The sequence below is a fragment of the Triticum aestivum genome, chromosome 5D, assembly GCF_018294505.1.
Source record: "Triticum aestivum cultivar Chinese Spring chromosome 5D, IWGSC CS RefSeq v2.1, whole genome shotgun sequence".
In the NCBI taxonomy this organism is placed as follows: domain Eukaryota; kingdom Viridiplantae; phylum Streptophyta; class Magnoliopsida; order Poales; family Poaceae; genus Triticum; species Triticum aestivum.
Window position 1 is genome coordinate 416874012 of NC_057808.1, and position 19655 is coordinate 416893666.

At 45.6% G+C, this 19655-nt stretch overlaps 1 protein-coding gene across 2 annotated transcripts in view; it reads left to right on the forward strand.

Moving 5' to 3' along the window:
* The window catches only part of LOC123122267 (protein TILLER ANGLE CONTROL 1), a 28820-nt gene that overhangs the window by 8205 nt on the left and 960 nt on the right, over positions 1–19655 (forward strand). Inside the window, exons 2-5 of one of the 2 annotated variants that reach the window (XM_044542444.1) lie at positions 17892–18099; positions 18268–18334; positions 18427–19040; positions 19333–19453. In XM_044542444.1, coding sequence (XP_044398379.1) covers positions 18088–18099; positions 18268–18334; positions 18427–19040; positions 19333–19422 — 783 coding nt within the window. In that variant the 5' untranslated portion in view covers positions 17892–18087 and the 3' untranslated portion in view covers positions 19423–19453. The remainder of the gene's footprint in view (positions 1–17891; positions 18100–18267; positions 18335–18426; positions 19041–19332; positions 19454–19655) is intronic. The other variant, XM_044542447.1, reaches the window with a different exon arrangement.

Genomic DNA, 19655 nt, shown 5'->3' on the forward strand with positions numbered 1-19655 from the left:
GATGATTACTCCCTCGTTCAGTGCGGCATGCTTTACAGCTTAGAACCGGGGCTCCAAAAGCGTTTTGAGAAGCATGGAGCATATGAGATGTTCGAAGAGCTGAAAATGGTTTTCCAAGCTCATGCCCGGGTCGAGAGATATGAAGTCTCCGACAAGTTCTTCAGCTGTAAAATGGAGGAAAATAGTTCTGTTAGTGAGCACATACTCAGAATGTCTGGGTTGCACAACCGCTTGTCTCAGCTGGGAGTTAATCTCCCGGATGACGCGGTCATTGACAGAATCCTTCAGTCGCTCCCACCAAGCTACAAGAGCTTTGTGATGAACTTCAATATGCAGGGGATGGAAAAGACCATTCCTGAGGTATATTCAATGCTGAAATCAGCGGAGGTGGAGATCAAAAAGGAACATCAAGTGTTGATGGTGAATAAAACCACTAAGTTCAAGAAAGGCAAGGGTAAGAAGAACTTCAAGAAGGACGACAAGGGAGTTGCCGCGCCCGGTAAGCCAGTTGCTGGGAAGAAGTCGAAGAATGGACCCAAGCCTGAGACTGAGTGCTTTTATTGCAAGGGAAGTGGTCACTAGAAGCGGAACTGCCCCAAATACTTAGCGGACAAGAAGGCCGGCAACACCAAAGTTATATGTGATATACATGTAATTGATGTGTACCTTACCAGTACTCGTAGTAGCTCCTGGGTATTTGATACCGGTGCGGTTGCTCATATTTGTAACTCAAAACAGGAACCGCGGAATAAGCGGAGACTGGCGAAGGACGAGGTGACGATGCGCGTCGGGAATGGTTCCAAGGTCGATGTGATCGCCGTCGGCACGCTACCTCTGCATTTACCTACGGGATTAGTTTTAAACCTCAATAATTGTTATTTAGTGCCAGCTTTGAGCATGAACATTGTATCTGGATCTCATTTAATTCGAGATGGCTACTCATTTAAATCCGAGAATAATGGTTGTTCTATTTATATGAGAGATATGTTTTATGGTCATGCCCCGCTGGTCAATGGTTTATTCTTGATGAATCTCGAACGTGATGTTACACATATTCATAGTGTGAATACCAAAAGATGTAAAGTTGATAACGATAGTCCCACATACTTGTGGCACTGCCGCCTTGGTCACATTGGTGTCAAGCGCATGAAGAAGCTCCATGCAGATGGACTTTTGGAGTCTCTTGATTACGAATCATTTGACACGTGCAAACCATGCCTCATGGGTAAGATGACCAAGACTCCGTTCTCCGGAACAATGGAGCGAGCAACCAACTTATTGGAAATCATACATACCGATGTGTGCGGTCCAATGAGTGTTGAGGCTCGCGGAGGATATCGTTATGTTCTCACTCTCACTGATGACTTAAGTAGATATGGGTATGTCTACCTAATGAAACACAAGTCTGAAACCTTTGAAAAGTTCAAGGAATTTCAGAGTGAGGTTGAGAATCAACGTGACAGGAAAATAAAGTTCTTACGATCAGATCGTGGTGGAGAATATTTAAGTCACGAATTTGGTACGCACTTAAAGAAATGTGGAATCGTTTCACAACTCACGCCGCCTGGAACACCTCAGCGAAACGGTGTGTCCGAACGTCGTAATCGCACTCTATTGGATATGGTGCGATCTATGATGTCTCTTACCGATCTACCGCTCTCATTTTGGGGCTATGCTTTAGAGACTGCCGCATTCACTTTAAATAGGGCTCCGTCGAAATCCGTTGAGACGACACCGTATGAATTATGGTTTGGGAAGAAACCTAAGCTGTCGTTTCTAAAAGTTTGGGGATGCGATGCTTATGTCAAGAAACTTCAACCTGAAAAGCTCGAACCCAAGTCGGAAAAATGCGTCTTCATAGGATACCCCAAGGAAACTATTGGGTATACCTTCTACCTCAGATCTGAAGGCAAGATCTTTGTTGCCAAGAACGGGTCCTTTCTGGAGAAAGAGTTTCTCTCGAAAGAATTGAGTGGGAGGAAAGTGGAACTTGATGAGGTGATAGTCACCCCTTCCGAACCGGAGAGTAGCGTAGCGCGGGAAGATGTTCTTGTGGTGCCTACACCGACTGGGAAGGAAGTTAATGATGATGATCATGAAGCTTCGGATCAAGTTACTGCTGAACTTCGTAGGTCCACAAGGACACGTTCCGCACCAGAGTGGTACGGCAACCCTGTCCTGGAAATCATGTTGTTAGACAACGGTGAACCTTCGAACTATGAAGAAGTGATGGCGGGCCCGGATTCCTACAAATGGCTAGAAGCCATGAAATCCGAGATAGGATCCATGTATGAAAACGAAGTATGGACTTTGACTGACTTGCCCGATGATCGGCGAGCCATAGAAAATAAATGGATCTTTAAGAAGAAGACAGACGCGGATGGTAACGTGACCATCTATAAGGCTCGACTTGTCGCTAAGGGTTATCGACAAGTTCAAGGGGTTGACTACGATGAGACTTTCTCACCCGTAGCGAAGCTGAAGTCCGTCCGAATCATGTTAGCAATTGCCGCATACTATGATTATGAGATATGGCAGATGGACGTCAAAACGGCATTCCTTAACGACTTCCTTAAGGAAGAATTGTATATGATGCAGCCGGAAGGTTTTGTCGATCCTAAGAATGCTGACAAAGTATGCAAGCTCCAGGGCTCAATCTATGGGCTGGTGCAAGCATCTCGGAGTTGGAACATTCGTTTTGATGAGATGATCAAAGCGTTTGGGTTTACACAGACTTATGGAGAAGCCTGTGTTTACAAGAAAGTGAGTGGGAGCTCTGTAGCATTTCTCTTATTATATGTGGATGACATACTATTGATGGGAAATGATATAGAATTCTTGGAAAGTATAAAGGCCTACTTGAATAAGTGTTTTTCAATGAAGGACCTTGGAGAAGCTGCTTATATATTAGGCATCAAGATCTATAGAGATAGATCAAGACGCCTCATTGGTCTTTCACAGAGTACGTACCTTGACAAGATATTGAAGAAGTTCAATATGGATCAGTCCAAGAAGGGGTTCTTGCCTGTATTGCAAGGTGTGCAATTGAGCACGGCTCAATGCCCGACCACGGCAGAAGATAGAGAAAAGATGAGTGTCATCCCCTATGCCTCGGCCATAGGGTCTATTATGTATGCCATGTTGTGTACCAGACCTGATGTAAACCTTGCCGTAAGTTTGGTAGGAAGGTACCAAAGTAATCCCGGCATGGAACACTGGACAACGGTCAAGAATATCCTGAAGTACCTGAAGAGGACTAAGGATATGTTTCTCGTTTATGGAGGTGACGAAGAGCTCGTCGTAAAGGGTTACGTCGACGCTAGCTTCGACACAGATCTGGATGACTCGAAGTCGCAAACCGGATACGTGTATATTTTGAATGGAGGAGCAGTAAGCTGGTGCAGTTGCAAGCAAAGCGTCGTGGCGGGATCTACATGTGAAGCGGAGTACATGGCAGCCTCAGAGGCAGCGCAAGAAGCAATCTGGATGAAGGAGTTCATTACCGACTTACGGGTGATTCCCAATGCGTCAGGCCCGATGACCCTCTTCTGTGACAACACTGGAGCTATTGCCCTTGCGAAGGAGCCTAGTGTTCAGAATGGAGACATAGATATTTGCAAAGTACATACAGATCTGAATGTAGCAGATCCGTTGACTAAACCTCTCCCTAGAGCAAAACATGATCAACACCAGAACGCTATGGGTGTTCGATTCATCACAATGTAACTGGATTATTGACTCTAGTGCAAGTGGGAGACTATTGGAAATATGCCCTAGAGGCAATAATAAATGGTTATTATTATATTTCTTTGTTCATGATAATTGTCTATTGTTCATGCTATAATTGTGTTATCCGGAAATCGTAATACATGTGTGAATACATAGACCACAACGTGTCCCTAGTAAGCCTCTAGTTGACTAGCTCGTTGATCAACAGATAGTCATGGTTTCCTGACTATGGACATTGGATGTCATTGATAACGGGATCACATCATTAGGAGAATGATGTGATGGACAAGACCCATTCCTAAGCATAGCTCAAAGATCGTGTAGTTCGTTTGCTAGAGCTTTTCCAATGTCAAGTATCTTTTCCTTAGACCATGAGATCGTGCAACTCCCGGATACAGTAGGAGTGCTTTGGGTGTACCCAACGTCACAACGTAACTGGGTGACTATAAAGGTACACTACGGGTATCTCCGAAAGTGTCTGTTGAGTTGGCACGGATCGAGACTGGGATTTGTCACTCCGTATGACGGAGAGGTATCTCTGGGACCAGTCGGTAATGCATCATCATAATGAGCTCAATGTGACTAAGGAGTTAGCCACGGGATCATGCATTACGGTACGATTAAAGAGACTTGCCGGTAACGAGATTGAACAAGGTATTGGGATACCGACGATCGAATCTCGGGCAAGTAACATACCGTTTGACAAAGGGAATTGTATACGGGATTGATTGAATCCTCGACATCGTGGTTCATCCGATGAGAGCATCGTGGAACATGTGGGAGCCAACATGGGTATCCAGATCCCGCTGTTGGTTATTGACTGGAGAGGCGTCTCGGTCATGTCTGCATGTCTCCCGAACCCGTAGGGTCTACACACTTAAGGTTCGGTGACGCTACGGTTGTAGAGATATTAGTATGCGGAAACCCGAAAGTTGTTCGGAGTCCCGGATGAGATCCCGGACGTCACGAGGAGTTCCGAAATGGTCCGGAGGTGAAGAATTATATATGGGAAGTCCAGTTTCGGCCACCGGGAAAGTTTCGGGGGTTATCGGTATTGTACCGGGACCACCGGAAGGGTCCCGGGGGTCCACCGGGTGGGGCCACCTGTCCCGGAGGGCCCCATGGGCTGAAATGGGAAGGGAACCAGCCCTTAGTGGGCTGGGGCGCCCCCCTTTGGGCCTCCCCCTGCGCCTAGGGTTGGAAACCCTAGGGGTGGGGGGCGCCCCACTTGGCTTGGGGGGGAAGCCACCCCCCTTTCCCCTTGGCCGCCGCCCCCCCATGTAGATGGGTTCCAGGGCCGCCCCCCCCTCCAAGGGGCCTATAAATAGTGGGGGGGGGAGGGAGGGCAGCAATACCACAGCCCCTGGTGCCTCCCTCTCCCCCTGCAACACCTCTCCCTCTCGCAGAAGCTTGGCGAAGCCCTGCCGAGATCCTGCTACATCCATCACCACGCCGTCGTGCTGCTGGATCTCCATCAACCTCTCCTTCCCCCTTGCTGGATCAAGAAGGAGGAGACGTCGCTGCTCCGTACGTGTGTTGAACGCTGAGGTGCCGTCCGTTCGGCACTCGGTCATCGGTGATTTGGATCACGGCGAGTACGACTCCATCAACCCTGTTCATTGGAACGCTTCCGCTCGCAATCTACAAGGGTATGTAGATGCACTCCTTTCCCCTCGTTACTAGTATACTCCATAGATGGATCTTGGTGATGCGTAGGAAATTTTAAAATTCTGCTACGATCCCCAAGAGTAACTGGATACAACGAGCACAAAATAGGATCGTCACTCCCCCAAGATCAATAGAACCTCACGACAAGTGCAAGAGAGCAACCGAGTGTTCTAAAGACACTAGTGAAGCTCTCCATGATTTGTGCACTTCTTACAATATTTGCATTAGGATACCGAGTGCACAAAATAGGATCATCACTCCCCGAAAATCAATAGAAACTCACAACAATTGCAAGTGAGCATATAGGAAACAAAGCCTAGCACTTGCAACAAACAAATGGTTGAGCAACATATAAAAGAGGCAACTTAAGAGTAGGCTCAACCAAAATGATGTGTGTGAGTCATGGCAAAGCACTTGAGAAGACTAATGTACGAATGAGCATTAAGCATCAACATAGTCTTGGATAGTGGAGATACAAGGTGCATGACATGTCCTCCCCACACACACCAAGCAAAAGGGTTCACAAGCACACTAAAAATGCAAAATGAATAACCAACACTTGTGACAACCCATGGTGAAGATAGAAGATGAAAGCCTCATCAAGACGAGGGATACCAATTAAGATGGCAAAAGCCTCGTAGAGATAAGCATGAGGAAAATAATCTTCACCACACAGGAGTGCATCAAGATGCAACGAGATAAGACATGCACTCAAGGCAAAAGCTTTCACGGAGCCACCAAAGAAATAACAAGAAAGACAAGGTGGACGTGAAAGAAAGGATATCATCTAGAGATGTAATTTCTCTCAAGTGTATAAGGTTCTAGGTAGACGAGATCATGATGATATATATCTACAAAGAAGGATGTACATCCGAAATAGTTACAACACGAAGGAACAAGATATCCAAAAGGAAGTCATAGATATACCAATAAGATATTTGCTTGGAAGCATAGCACATGGCTAGATATGGTCTTATTGTACATAAATGAATTCCTACCACACAACCATCAAAGACATCACAACTAGCAACAAGAGATCATTGTTGGGATGCTTTGAGAAAGGAAACAAGTATCACAAGAGAGAATGAATAACATGCCATGATACAACCTACACAAGGTTGATGCAAGAAATGTGTGCATGAAGTATATGAAGATACTTGTTACCGAGTTAACATTGGAAGGATGTAGTAGATACCAATTGAAGGTACAAAGTAGTTCATTGATCATCCTAGCTTGACTCCAAAAAGCACATGGTGACAACACCTTCCTTGTGAGTGAGCCGAGCATCCAATGCATCTCCAATTGTTCCTAGAACAACAACACAAACAAAATGGTACCCAAACTCATTGGGACCAAAGAGTTAGAAACACCAACAATACATAGGACAAACTCCACATAAATATGTGCATATAGATATGGAAATGAAATTCATGCACATCTCATCCAATTTGAGACTTAGTGGAGTTTCCCCTATATATTGGGTCAAAGAGAGAAAGCATGCCACGGAAACTACATGAAGTTAATATGCATGCTCAAGACTTTCAAGAACCAATACCAAAATACAAGGAAATACCAAGTGAAAAGAATACCAAATGGAGAAATCATCACTTGGAGATATCATTAAAAGATACATCAAGGAATGAGATATCCATTGGAACCCACAAAATGATATCAAACTCCCAAAAGAGAGGATGGTTCCAAACAAACCAAGCTCTCTACAAAGTTTCATGATGGCACAAGTACCAAAAAGAAACGGCTTGCCGTCCACCAACACACACTTAAAATGGATCACAAGTTTAGTGTTTTATAGAAAATAGGATAGCTCCCCCACGAGTTGTGCATTATAGAGAATTTGCATTTGAATACAAAATGCACAAGGTAGGATCACCACGTTCACTATATCAAGGAAAACACTAGACAAGATCAAGAAAACAACAAGATCCTCAAGTGGCACGGAAGGCAATGGGAGTTGACACAAACCTGGCAAGAGATAAGGCAAATAAAAAGCAAACGCCAACGTGAAGATGATCAATAATTTCTACCACACATAAGTGAGTACCAATTGTCAAAAGACAAGAAGTATTTGGAAATAATTCCCGGTGGTAGATAGCAAGGATATCCGACATCATCTTCACACCAAACACAAGCAAATTGCAACTTGTAGAGCTAACATGCCACGTAGGAACAAGATAATTTACAATATCAATTCTAGGTGACAATATCTCAAATGTACACATTTTCTAGGCTAGTAATATACATAGCATATTACTCCCCCATAATGTGATACCAATTAAAGAAAACTTAACAAGAGGCAAAAAGAGGATCCAACAAGAGATAATTAATGGACTATTTAGAATTTGAATTTCTCATGAGAAGACATACCACATAGTGACTAGATAAGCTTGCAATATCAATACTAGGTGGTATTCCTCATGTAAACACATTTATGGGACCGTGAGGTGCACAAAGAACATCACTCCCCCAAAATGGGATGTTCCATTAATCTCTCACAAGAGCCAACTAACATACAAACAAGATGCGCAAAGGCTCAACGCACTACACACACGTACATGATGTGCAAACCAACACACACATACTTGATTACTCAAGATAAGAAAATTGGAGGCACAACATATACAACCACATGCAAGGAACAAAACCAAAACATGCAAAGGGGCAAGTAACTTTCAATGTACAATTTAAGTACAAATTACCGGAAGGAGGCACATTGGATCTAGAATAGAAGCTTGATGATTCGATTGACTTGGCTTGAGACAATAAGAGTGATGAAGTCCCCTTAATTCTTCATAATGTAGCCAAGTCTCCAATGTCCTCCAACAACACCTATTGATCAAGTATGAGCTAGTTGGTCCCCAACCAAGTTGGGTCCTAAGAGGTTAGTCACAATAGGCTTGGCTACCCAAATGGTTCTTTTCTTGACACCACTTTGAGTACCAACAAATTTGGCAAACACATTGCCAACCTTATCCTTCCCAAGAGAATAGATATCATCAATTAGAATAGGGTTGGATAAGGTACCATTCGTGCATGAAGAAGCGACGTGACCTTTTTCACGACATAGGTAGCAACGTCTACTCTTCACTTTCTTCTCACTTGATTTCTCAACTTGAGAAGCGTTAGATTGAGTCTTCTTGGGAAGAGGCCTTTCTTCAACTTGAGGTTGAGCATGAGAATGCACTTGTAGCCGCTTCCCTTGTTGCTTGTCACTAATGGCCTTCTTCTTCAATGGGCAAGATCTAACATGGTGCCCTTCAATTTTGCACTTGAAGCAAATAATCTTGGCCAAATCCTTGACGTGTTCTTGGCCCTTCTTCTTGTTCATCTTGGACTTCTTCTTCTTGTTGGAGTTGAATCCAAGTCCACCTTTATCATTGGGGGATTTTTGCACACTCAAGATATTGTTGAGTGTGGATTTCCCTTCATGACACTTTTCCAAGTCTTTCTTCAAAGAAGTGACTTGGGCCTTGAGCTCTTTGATTTCCTCTACATGGTTAGTCTCAACACAAGTACTAGAGGAAGTATAAGCTTCATCATTGGAGCAACAAGGCAAGGAAAGCAATTCATCACAAGATGTACCAATGTTATGCATAGACGAATTACGAGGACTAGCACAAGGCAATATAGCATTTTGACTAAAAGTAGTGCTAATGTCCACATGAGGCTCACTAGATGTTACCTTAGCAATCATAGCCTCATGAGCTATTTTTAGCACATTATGGGATACAAGAAGATCATCATGAGAGCTAGAAAGCTTTTCATGACTTTCTTCCAATTTCCCATAATTGCTAGATAGCAACTCAAGTTGAGCCCTTAGCTCAACATTCTCCTTTAAAATGGATGCTTCACAAGAAATAGAGTTAGTAGCACAAGCATCATCATTAACAACAAGAGGAGAAGGCAACTTGGCAAGCTCTTTTAAATAAGAAGCTTCAAGTTGAGCATGAGACTCGGTGAGTTTGATGAGCTCACCCTTGACGACCCTTGAGCCATTTTCGAGGTGCTCAAAATCCTCAAGGAGTCTAGCATGAGCAACTTCAAGCTTAGCATTTTTAGTTTCAAAAACATTGGCCACCTCAAGAGCTCTATCATGAGATTCCTTCACTCTAGATAACTCTAGAGCAAAAGTCTCCTCAAGAGATTCCTTGGTGGTTTGTTCAAGTTCAAGAGCTTGAGAGAGGTCCGCAATCTCATTAGCGTAATCACGCTCATGACCTTCCATTTTATCAATGGTGACCTCATGCTCCTCAAGACGAGATTCCAACTCATCAATATATTTCTTGCCCTCAATAGCAATAGACATGATTTCCATGAAGTTGGAACGAGCAATTTTATTCTTAAGAAGAGCTTTAAAAATTATTTCCCCCTTAACTTTTAAGGAGGCAACATCATCATTCTCTTCATCATAATCGACATCATCATCACTCTTGCCATCATCAATATTATCACAAGATATATTGGGATTCAAAGTGGGAGATACCTTTGAAGCCTTGGCCATAAGGCAAAAAGCAATCGATGATGATGTAGGATCCCTTGAAGCACCGTTCAAGACCACATCTTGTTCCATGGAGTGTTGGGTTTCCTCTACATTGTTAGCACAACAACTCGAGGAAATAGATACATTTTTATCATGGCAACAAGACATAGCAAGCATATCATCATGAGATTTGAGCAAGCAATTTCTACAAGATATGCAAGAACTTTTAACACAAGCATGTGAAACATTTAGAGTGCTCGAAGTGTTAAAGTCCAAAGGTGAAGCATTGCAATAATAAAGTGATGAAGGATCATCAAAAATAAGCTCACTATAATCATTGCAATGAACACCACTACTCACCATATCATTACCTTGTGGCAAACCACATGTAGGTGAAGTAGAAGAAGTTGAGAATACTATACGACCGGAGGTGGAAGGAGGACAATCATCTCCACAAATCTCGGACACGCCATATTTGTCTTGAAGCTTTGTCCACAACTCATGAGCATCCCGAAACGGCATGAGTTGAAATATAACTACATTGCTCAAAGCATCAAAAAGCACATTAGAAGCTTGAGCATTGAGATAAGAGTTTTTCTCATCCTCTAAAGATAATCTTTGTGGATCCTTTGGAGGAGAAAAACCCATATCTACAATTCGCTCTAAATTTGGGTCCATGACCCTAAAGAGATTAAGCATGCGAATTACCCAAACATCAAAATTTGTGCCATCGAAACTAAGAGTGTCAGAGAATCCTAAACCCCTAGTCGACATCCTTACTCTCTAGGCGGTTAAGCCCTATAAAGAGAGACGAGGCTCTGATACCAATTGAAAGATCGTCGATGTCGCCTAGAGGGGGGGGTGAATAGGCGCTTTAAAATAATTACGGTTGAGGCTTGAACAAATGCGGAATAAACCTAGCGGTTAATTTGTCAAGCACAAAACCTACAACAACTAGGCTCACCTATGTGCACCAACAACTTATGCTAAGCAAGAAAACCTACTTAGGTGATAGCAAGATATATGACAAGAAACAATATGGCTATCACAAAGTAAAGTGCATAAGTAAAGGGCTCGGGTAAGAGATAACCGAGGCACGCGGAGACGACGATGTATCCCGAAGTTCACACCCTTGCGGATGCTAATCTCCGTTTGGAGCGGTGTGGAGGCACAATGCTCCCCAAGAAGCCACTAGGGCCAGCGTAATCTCCTCACGCCCTCGCACAATGCAAGATGCCGTGATTCCACTAAGGGACCCTTGAGGGCGGTCACCGAACCCGTACAAATGGCAACCCTTGGGGGCGGTCACCGAACCCGTACACTTTGGCAACCCTTGGGGGCGGTCACCGGAACCCGTCAAATTGCTCGGGGCGATCTCCACAACCTAATTGGAGACCCCGACGCTTGCCCGGAGCTTTACACCACAATGATTGAGCTCCGAACACCACCAACCGTCTAGGGCGCCCAAGCACCCAAGAGGAACAAGCTCAAGGGTACCAAGCACCCAAGAGTAATAAGCTTCTCAACTTGTAACTTCCACGTATCACCGTGGAGAACTCAAACCGATGCACCAAATGCAATGGCAAGGGCACACGGAGTGCCCAAGTCCTTCTCTCTCAAATCCCACCGAAGCAACTAATGCTAGGGAGGAAAATGAGAGGAAGAACAAGAAGGAGAACACCAAGAACTCCAAGATCTAGATCCAAGGGGTTCCCCTCACATAGAGGAGAAAGTGATTGGTGGAAATGTGGATCTAGATCTCCTCTCTCTTTTCCCTCAAAAACTAGCAAGAATCCATGGAGGGATTGAGAGTTAGCAAGCTCGAAGAAGGTCAACAATGGGGGAAGAACACGAGCTCCAAGGATAAGGTTCAATGGGGAAGAAGACCCCCTTTTATAGGTGGGGAAAAATCCAACCGTTATGCTCACAGCCAGCACAGAGCGGTACTACCGCTAGGGCAGTAGTACCCCTTTGAAAAACAACAGCGAGGAGGCAAAAGGCCAGTAGAACCGCCGGAGCGGTACTACCGCTCGTCCCCATGGTACTACCGCTCGACCTCACGGTACTACCGCAAGTGGTAGCGGTACTACTGCTTGCGAGCGGTACAAAAAAAAAATACTTCCGTGCCTACTTCCGCTGAGCAAAACACGAGATTTTGGTCCGGAGCGGTACTACCGCTCAGGAGCCGCGGGAGTACAGCTCTGGAGCGGTACTACCGCTCAGGAGCCACGGTAGTACCGCTCCCAAGAGCGGTACTAAAAAATTACATCCGCAGCAGCCCCTTTAAAGGACACCAAAACTGACACAACTTCTGCAAACGGACTCCGAATTCGACGAAACAAAGTTTGTTGGAAAGCTAGCAACAAGGGCTAACACAATCTTGATAGAAATACCAATAAGAAGCAAATGAGAGAAGGCACAAAAGAAAATGGTGAGAACCCTTCCTCGGATAAGACCGGTAAAACCTCCAACATCGAAAACATCATAGAAGACGCATGCAAACTCCGTTTTCGATGAACTCAAGCTTGTCATCAAGATGACCATAAGCTCTAAGACTCACAAAGAGAACCAAACAAGAACCAAGAAACATGATGCAAGGATGCAATGGTTTGAGCTCTCGACGAACGATACAATCAAGCTACTCACTTGAGAGCCCCCCTTGATAGTACGGCTATCGATCCTATAACCCGGTCTCCCAACTACCACCAGGAGACCGGTAAAATAGAAAACCTATCAAGGGAAACCTTTGCCTTGCACATGGTCCACTTGAGCTAGATGATGACGATCTTGACTCCCTCAAGTTGGACCACCTTTCTTGATTGCGTTGGCTCGATGAAGACTAGATGATTACTCCCCCATAGTCCACTATGGGTGAGCCACTCTTCGGCACATCTTCACAAGTCCATTGTCACCACAATGGACGGCAAGCTTCAAGCACTTGATCTCTTCGTGATGCTCCACTTGAACTTGCACACGGCAATCTTGATGACGATCACCACTTGATGTCATCCTCTCCATGGGTTGAGTGATATCTTCCTCTTGACGCAAGCCCATGAACACGTACCTAACCCCACATAGAACTCTCACATAGACCATGGGTTAGTACACAAAGCACAATGGACAATGCTTACCATACCATGGGATCACTTGATCCCTCTCGGTACATCTTCTACGCTTTGTGAGTTGATCAACTTGATTCACTCTTGACTTAGTCTTGATCAACCTAGAATCTTTCCAACTCTTCATTGGATGATGTCTTGAAGGTAAACATGAATGATCACACAATCTTCTTCTTCTTCTTCAAGACATGCTTGCAATAAGCTCAACTCTCACATGACCAATCTTTGGATAATTCCTTAATAGCACCTTGGTCAACACAAACTCTCCTTGAAACCAACACATGTACTCCAAGAAAAGCCTATGGACAAAACCTTCAAATATAACTCAAGGCAACCATTAGTCCATAGAGATTGTCGTCAATTACCAAAACCAAACATGGGGGCACCACATGTTCTTTCAATCTCCCCCATTTTGGTAATTGATGACAATCACTTTCAAGAGAGTTTATATAAGGAATTATGCATCACCATGCAATGCAACAACCAATGATGCATGAGTAAGAGATGCAAATGCTTAGGAACAAAACCAAAGCAAGAGGAGAGAATTCTCTAAACTTCTGCACAAAACTCTCTGAAACTTCTCCTCCATTGGCATCGATTGCGAAAATGGGAGAAAAGCTTAGAAGGCCAATATAAATTGTGTTCCTCCATAATTTGTGTATTTCTCAACAAGAGAGTGGAATGCAATACACAAGTTTGACGGTAAATACTAGGAGGAAAACAAACTATATTTAGGCCCAAAGTTTACAAAAGAAAGATATGCCACAAAGACATAAGAAAGAGAGAAACAAGCAAACAAGCAATCAAAAGATACCAATTGAAGCAAGCAATCAACGGATATCAATTGAGCCAACTAGACCAATGATCCTACGTGCCACATGAATGAAATAAATTATGATATGAGCAAAGGAGTGTTCTAGAGAAACTAGAGAAGCTCCCCATGATTTGTGCACAATTTAGTTTTGTAACTGGATACAACGAGCACAAAATAGGATCGTCACTCCCCCAAGATCAATAGAACCTCACGACAAGTGCAAGAGAGCAACCGAGTGTTCTAAAGACACTAGTGAAGCTCTCCATGATTTGTGCACTTCTTACAATATTTGCATTAGGATACCGAGTGCACAAAATAGGATCATCACTCCCCGAAAATCAATAGAAACTCACAACAAGTGCAAGTGAGCATATAGGAAACAAAGCCTAGCACTTGCAACAAACAAATGGTTGAGCAACATATAAAAGAGGCAACTTAAGAGTAGGCTCAACCAAAATGATGTGTGTGAGTCATGGCAAAGCACTTGAGAAGACTAATGTACGAATGAGCATTAAGCATCAACATAGTCTTGGATAGTGGAGATACAAGGTGCATGACATGTCCTCCCCACACACACCAAGCAAAAGGGTTCACAAGCACACTAAAAATGCAAAATGAATAACCAACACTTGTGACAACCCATGGTGAAGATAGAAGATGAAAGCCTCATCAAGACGAGGGATACCAATTAAGATGGCAAAAGCCTCGTAGAGATAAGCATGAGGAAAATAATCTTCACCACACAGGAGTGCATCAAGATGCAACGAGATAAGACATGCACTCAAGGCAAAAGCTTTCACGGAGCCACCAAAGAAATAACAAGAAAGACAAGGTGGACGTGAAAGAAAGGATATCATCTAGAGATGTAATTTCTCTCAAGTGTATAAGGTTCTAGGTAGACGAGATCATGATGATATATATCTACAAAGAAGGATGTACATCCGAAATAGTTACAACACGAAGGAACAAGATATCCAAAAGGAAGTCATAGATATACCAATAAGATATTTGCTTGGAAGCATAGCACATGGCTAGATATGGTCTTATTGTACATAAATGAATTCCTACCACACAACCATCAAAGACATCACAACTAGCAACAAGAGATCATTGTTGGGATGCTTTGAGAAAGGAAACAAGTATCACAAGAGAGAATGAATAACATGCCATGATACAACCTACACAAGGTTGATGCAAGAAATGTGTGCATGAAGTATATGAAGATACTTGTTACCGAGTTAACATTGGAAGGATGTAGTAGATACCAATTGAAGGTACAAAGTAGTTCATTGATCATCCTAGCTTGACTCCAAAAAGCACATGGTGACAACACCTTCCTTGTGAGTGAGCCGAGCATCCAATGCATCTCCAATTGTTCCTAGAACAACAACACAAACAAAATGGTACCCAAACTCATTGGGACCAAAGAGTTAGAAACACCAACAATACATAGGACAAACTCCACATAAATATGTGCATATAGATATGGAAATGAAATTCATGCACATCTCATCCAATTTGAGACTTAGTGGAGTTTCCCCTATATATTGGGTTAAAGAGAGAAAGCATGCGCAGGCCGACCCTTGGCGGCGACGCTCGAGTAGCTCGGCTGAGGTGAGCCGGCGGAACGGGCGTCGCGGTCGTGGCAAGGGGTGCCGCGGAAGCCTGCGCAGGCCGACCCTGCGCGGAATCCGGCGAGGGTAGCGACCCAGCGGCCCGGGACGGTGATTCCTGCTGGATGGCCACCGCGCGGCGCTCAAACGCGCGGGCGTAGTACATGGCTGTCTGGAGATCCTGGGGTCCCCTAAGCTCCACGTCCACGCGGATGTGATCCGGAAGTCCACCGATGAAGAGATCGGCCCGCTGCTGCGCCGTCACGCCCGACGCATGGCACGCCAGGGCCTGGAAACGGTCGGCGAAGTCCTGCACCGTGGAGGTGAAGGGAAGGCGGCCGAGCTCCGCCAGTCGGCTCCTGCGCATCGGAGGCCCAAAGCGAAGGAGGTAGAGCTCGCGGAAGCGCTCCCAAGGGGGCATGGCGCCCTCGTCCTGCTCGAGGGCGTAATACCAGGTCTGTGCCGCGCCGCGGAGGTGGTACGAGGCAAGCCAGGTACGCTCCGATGCGAGGGTGTGCTGCCCGCGAAAGACTGGTCGAACTGGTTGGGCCAGTTGAGGGGGTCCTCCGTGCCGTCATAGGTTGCGAAGTCGATCTTGGCGAACCGCGGCGGTGTCTGGGTCGGAGCGCTGTGTCGAGCTGGCTCAGAGGTGCGGAGCAGCGAGGCGGGTGGCGCCTGGTCGGAGTACTCCGGGTAGGGACCGGCGGAACCGGATGGCCCACCGAACTGTGGGAACGGAATCGGCTGATCGGGGGCCATGGTGTAGACCGGCGATGGCGAAGACCCAGCCACCCACGCTGGAAGTGGCGACGGGGAGGGCGGGAACCAGACCTGATGGATCGGGAGGCGGTCGGCGAGGGTGCCCTCGAGCTGGGCAGGGGCGGCGCCGGTGGTTGCAGCGGCAGCAGCGGGGGATGGACGGGGGCAGCGGCTGCCGGGGACGGCAACGGCTGCAGGTGCCAGAGGGGCGCCGTCGATGGTGGGGGCGGCAGATGGCACAGGCCCGTGACGGCTGGTGGTGGCCTGCTGGAGTGCCCCGTCTGGAACGGTAACAGCGGGGGCCCGCCGCTTGCGGGTGCGCCCGGGAACAGCCACGGCGCAGGGTGGCCGTAGGTGGCGATCGGCGCAGCCGGCGGAAGGCCGTACGCTCCTGCCATGTACTGGTGGTACTGGTTCATGTGGAGCCCTTGGACGGCCGTCACGAGCTGCTGCAGCGTGCTGGTCATTTGTTCCAGCGTGAAGACGGCGGCTGGTGGCGGCGCGGAAGTGATGGGGGCCGGCGGTGGTGAGGAGCCCGCGGCGGTGACCGGGCCCGACAACGTGGGGGCCCCGGCGGTGGTCATCGGGGTGGACGTCATCGGGGCGGTGGTCATCGGCGCGGAGGTGACGACGGGCAGCGGCGGTGATGGCGTTGAAGAAGACATGATCAAACGCAAGCCTCTGGATACCAAATTGGTAGAACCAGGGGTCCTACCGGACCTGCTCCGGAGGTTGTAGGGAAAGGATGGAGCGGGACGGGGCGATGATCGGGCGCGCCGGCGGCTGGGCGCCGTCGCATCGGAGGGAGAAGGCGGCGGCGGCTAGGGTTAGAGGCGGCTAGGGTTCCGGCTCCTCTAGGAGCCGGGCAATAGGGATAATAATATTCTTATTGCTTAATTCCAAAAAGAGTCTTACAGCCTATATTTATAACCTAGATAACTTGCATAAGAATTAACCTAAGATAACTGGTGGGCCAAGCCCCTAACTACTGCCCGGTGGGCCTCCTCCGGTTATAAGCTAAACCGGTCATAACAGGGACTCACTACTTGTCTATGCACTCTAATGCCATAATAAGTTATTGATGATTGCCAACTTGCAGGCTGTCTGCCTGTTACCAGTCATGCTCGGGCGATGACAGCCCATTGTGTGGCTACTGTTCTATGAACAATTAGTGTGACAGTTCACAAGCAGAGCATACATCAAAACCCAAGTGAAAGCATCTGCATCTTACTGTCAGATAATAGACTTAGCTTCGCAATTTGCAAGAATCTTGAGAATAGAATATAAACAAAGTAAAGTGTATGAAGATGGAAACATCTCTTTGAAAAGCTAGCATGATGAAGATATCTGTACAGATGTCAAGCATCTGACTAACTAATGGATTTCAATTTAATCCGTACTCTGTCACGTGCTTAATCTGGATTTTGTAAGTTGTTAAAGAACAAAGACTATACTGGTCTAGTCCTGTCTGTGAGGAAAGCTCGCCTACTCGGTCCATGCTATGACCCTGAGGTGACTACTTTGTTAGAAGTTTGCATGATACCAGGAACCAATTAGATCTGATCGATTCTGTCAGTAGGGCTCCAGTATGCACATGCATCATGCCACAGTTTGGTGGTTGGATTATCTCTGAATCATCCACTACCTGTTGTGATTAGCGAGACTGACCTTTGCTTACCGTGAGAGTGCCACAGGTGTCCATATCCACCTCAGTGAAAGAATTTACTTCACTTGAGTCAGGCCAAGCCAGTTGCAACCAAAAGTCCATTCTTTTGTCTCCTGGACCATTCAATTATGAGACTGGTATGCTTATATAAAACCAGGCCTTGCATTTGAGGATCTGAGCTACTGTCTGGCTTTCACCTCTGACTCCAGATTGGCTCTAGAGAGATGGCCCTAAAGGTATACATTTAACTCCTGCTGACACACCGTTTGTCGGTGTATAGTGTATGCTGCAAAGTACAGGTCTTTGCAGTTTCTGCCTCTCTAAACTGTGATGTAAGATTCAAGTCCCTGGTCCTGTATTCAGTGATGTTGCTAATGACCTATGTATTCTTATGGCATCACCAGGTGTTCAATTGGCTGAATCGGAAGATGCATTCCAATGCGGAGTACTGCACCATTGATGATAATAAGGGTAAGCATGTCAGGACTCTGGATACCTCCCTTTTATGCCATCATGCATTTCTTTGTTCTTATTTATGTCGTCAACATTTTTTAATGGAACAGCCATGGAGAAGGAAGACTCTGTGCACGGGAGTGTGGCTGAGCAAGACACTGAAGCCCTGCTGTTCCGTGATGTGCTTCTTAATGGCATCCTTGCGATTGGCACGCTTGGCCACAACGTGAACTCCCTTTGCCCTGAGGCCCGCCATGAACAAGATGAGTTCATCGTCATGGATGAAGAAAAGGTGGACCAAGAAAAGTGCGAAGAGGAAAAGTGTGAGGACAAAGAAGAGGCATTCGCTACAGCACCAAGTGCACCAGAACCTGCTATTGAACCTGCCAAGATGCATTCATCGTCGATGAAAGAATACAACTTCACGTGTTCTGTAAAGGAAGAAATCCTGATGTGTGAAGTTGAAGTGGAGGATGTTGCTAAAGTCCAGGAACAACCACTTCTGATGGTAGAGAAGGTGGAAAAAGTGAGAACTACACTTGCTGATCTATTTGCAGCCGAAACATTCTCACCAAGTGATACAGGGGAGAAGAGTCACCAGAAGACTGTCATTATTGCTGGGGCATCCACTTCAAAACCTACATTGTGCATGAAAAAGACACATAAAAAGAAGCCAATAAAGCCAATGCCAGATCCGCTGAAGGCTACGAGAAAATTAAGTCGAGTATGGCTTTCTTCGTCCCTATCTTTTATTTGTTGCAACTATGCTCATTTTATGGAAATATTGCCATTAGTTCTTCTGCAAATTCATGTTAGCTTGTCATGTTACACTGCCTGTTACTTACCTAGAAGTGGTTCAGATTCACCACTTTACTCCACGGACATGACAGTGTTTTATATATTGCTCATTTTTTTTTACCGGAAAGTAATCTTTATGCAGCTTAGCCTATCTTGATAACAAACAGTCACTAACATGTCATCATCTGATGGTATTGGTCATCTGTGGGAATAAGTAGGTCGTGAAGAAGATGCTGGGGAAGAAGATCCACCCAGAGCAGCTCAATGGACGTAGTAATGCAGAGGAACCTCCTCTGCTTGGTGCCTAGGCTCGCGGACAAGTTTGTTTTCTCTTATCTGGTAATCTACTATCTGGAATTTATTTCATCCGACCTTTGAATTATATATATCAATGATGTACCCTTCTCAAGGGTCATCAAATCGACATGCATGGTGTCTTGTGGATGGTTTGTTTACCATTTCAAGGTTTGTTAAGATTTTCTTCCTTGGGTCCCAGTATTTATAATAAAATTATGCTATTTCTGTGACAGTTTTAGTGTAG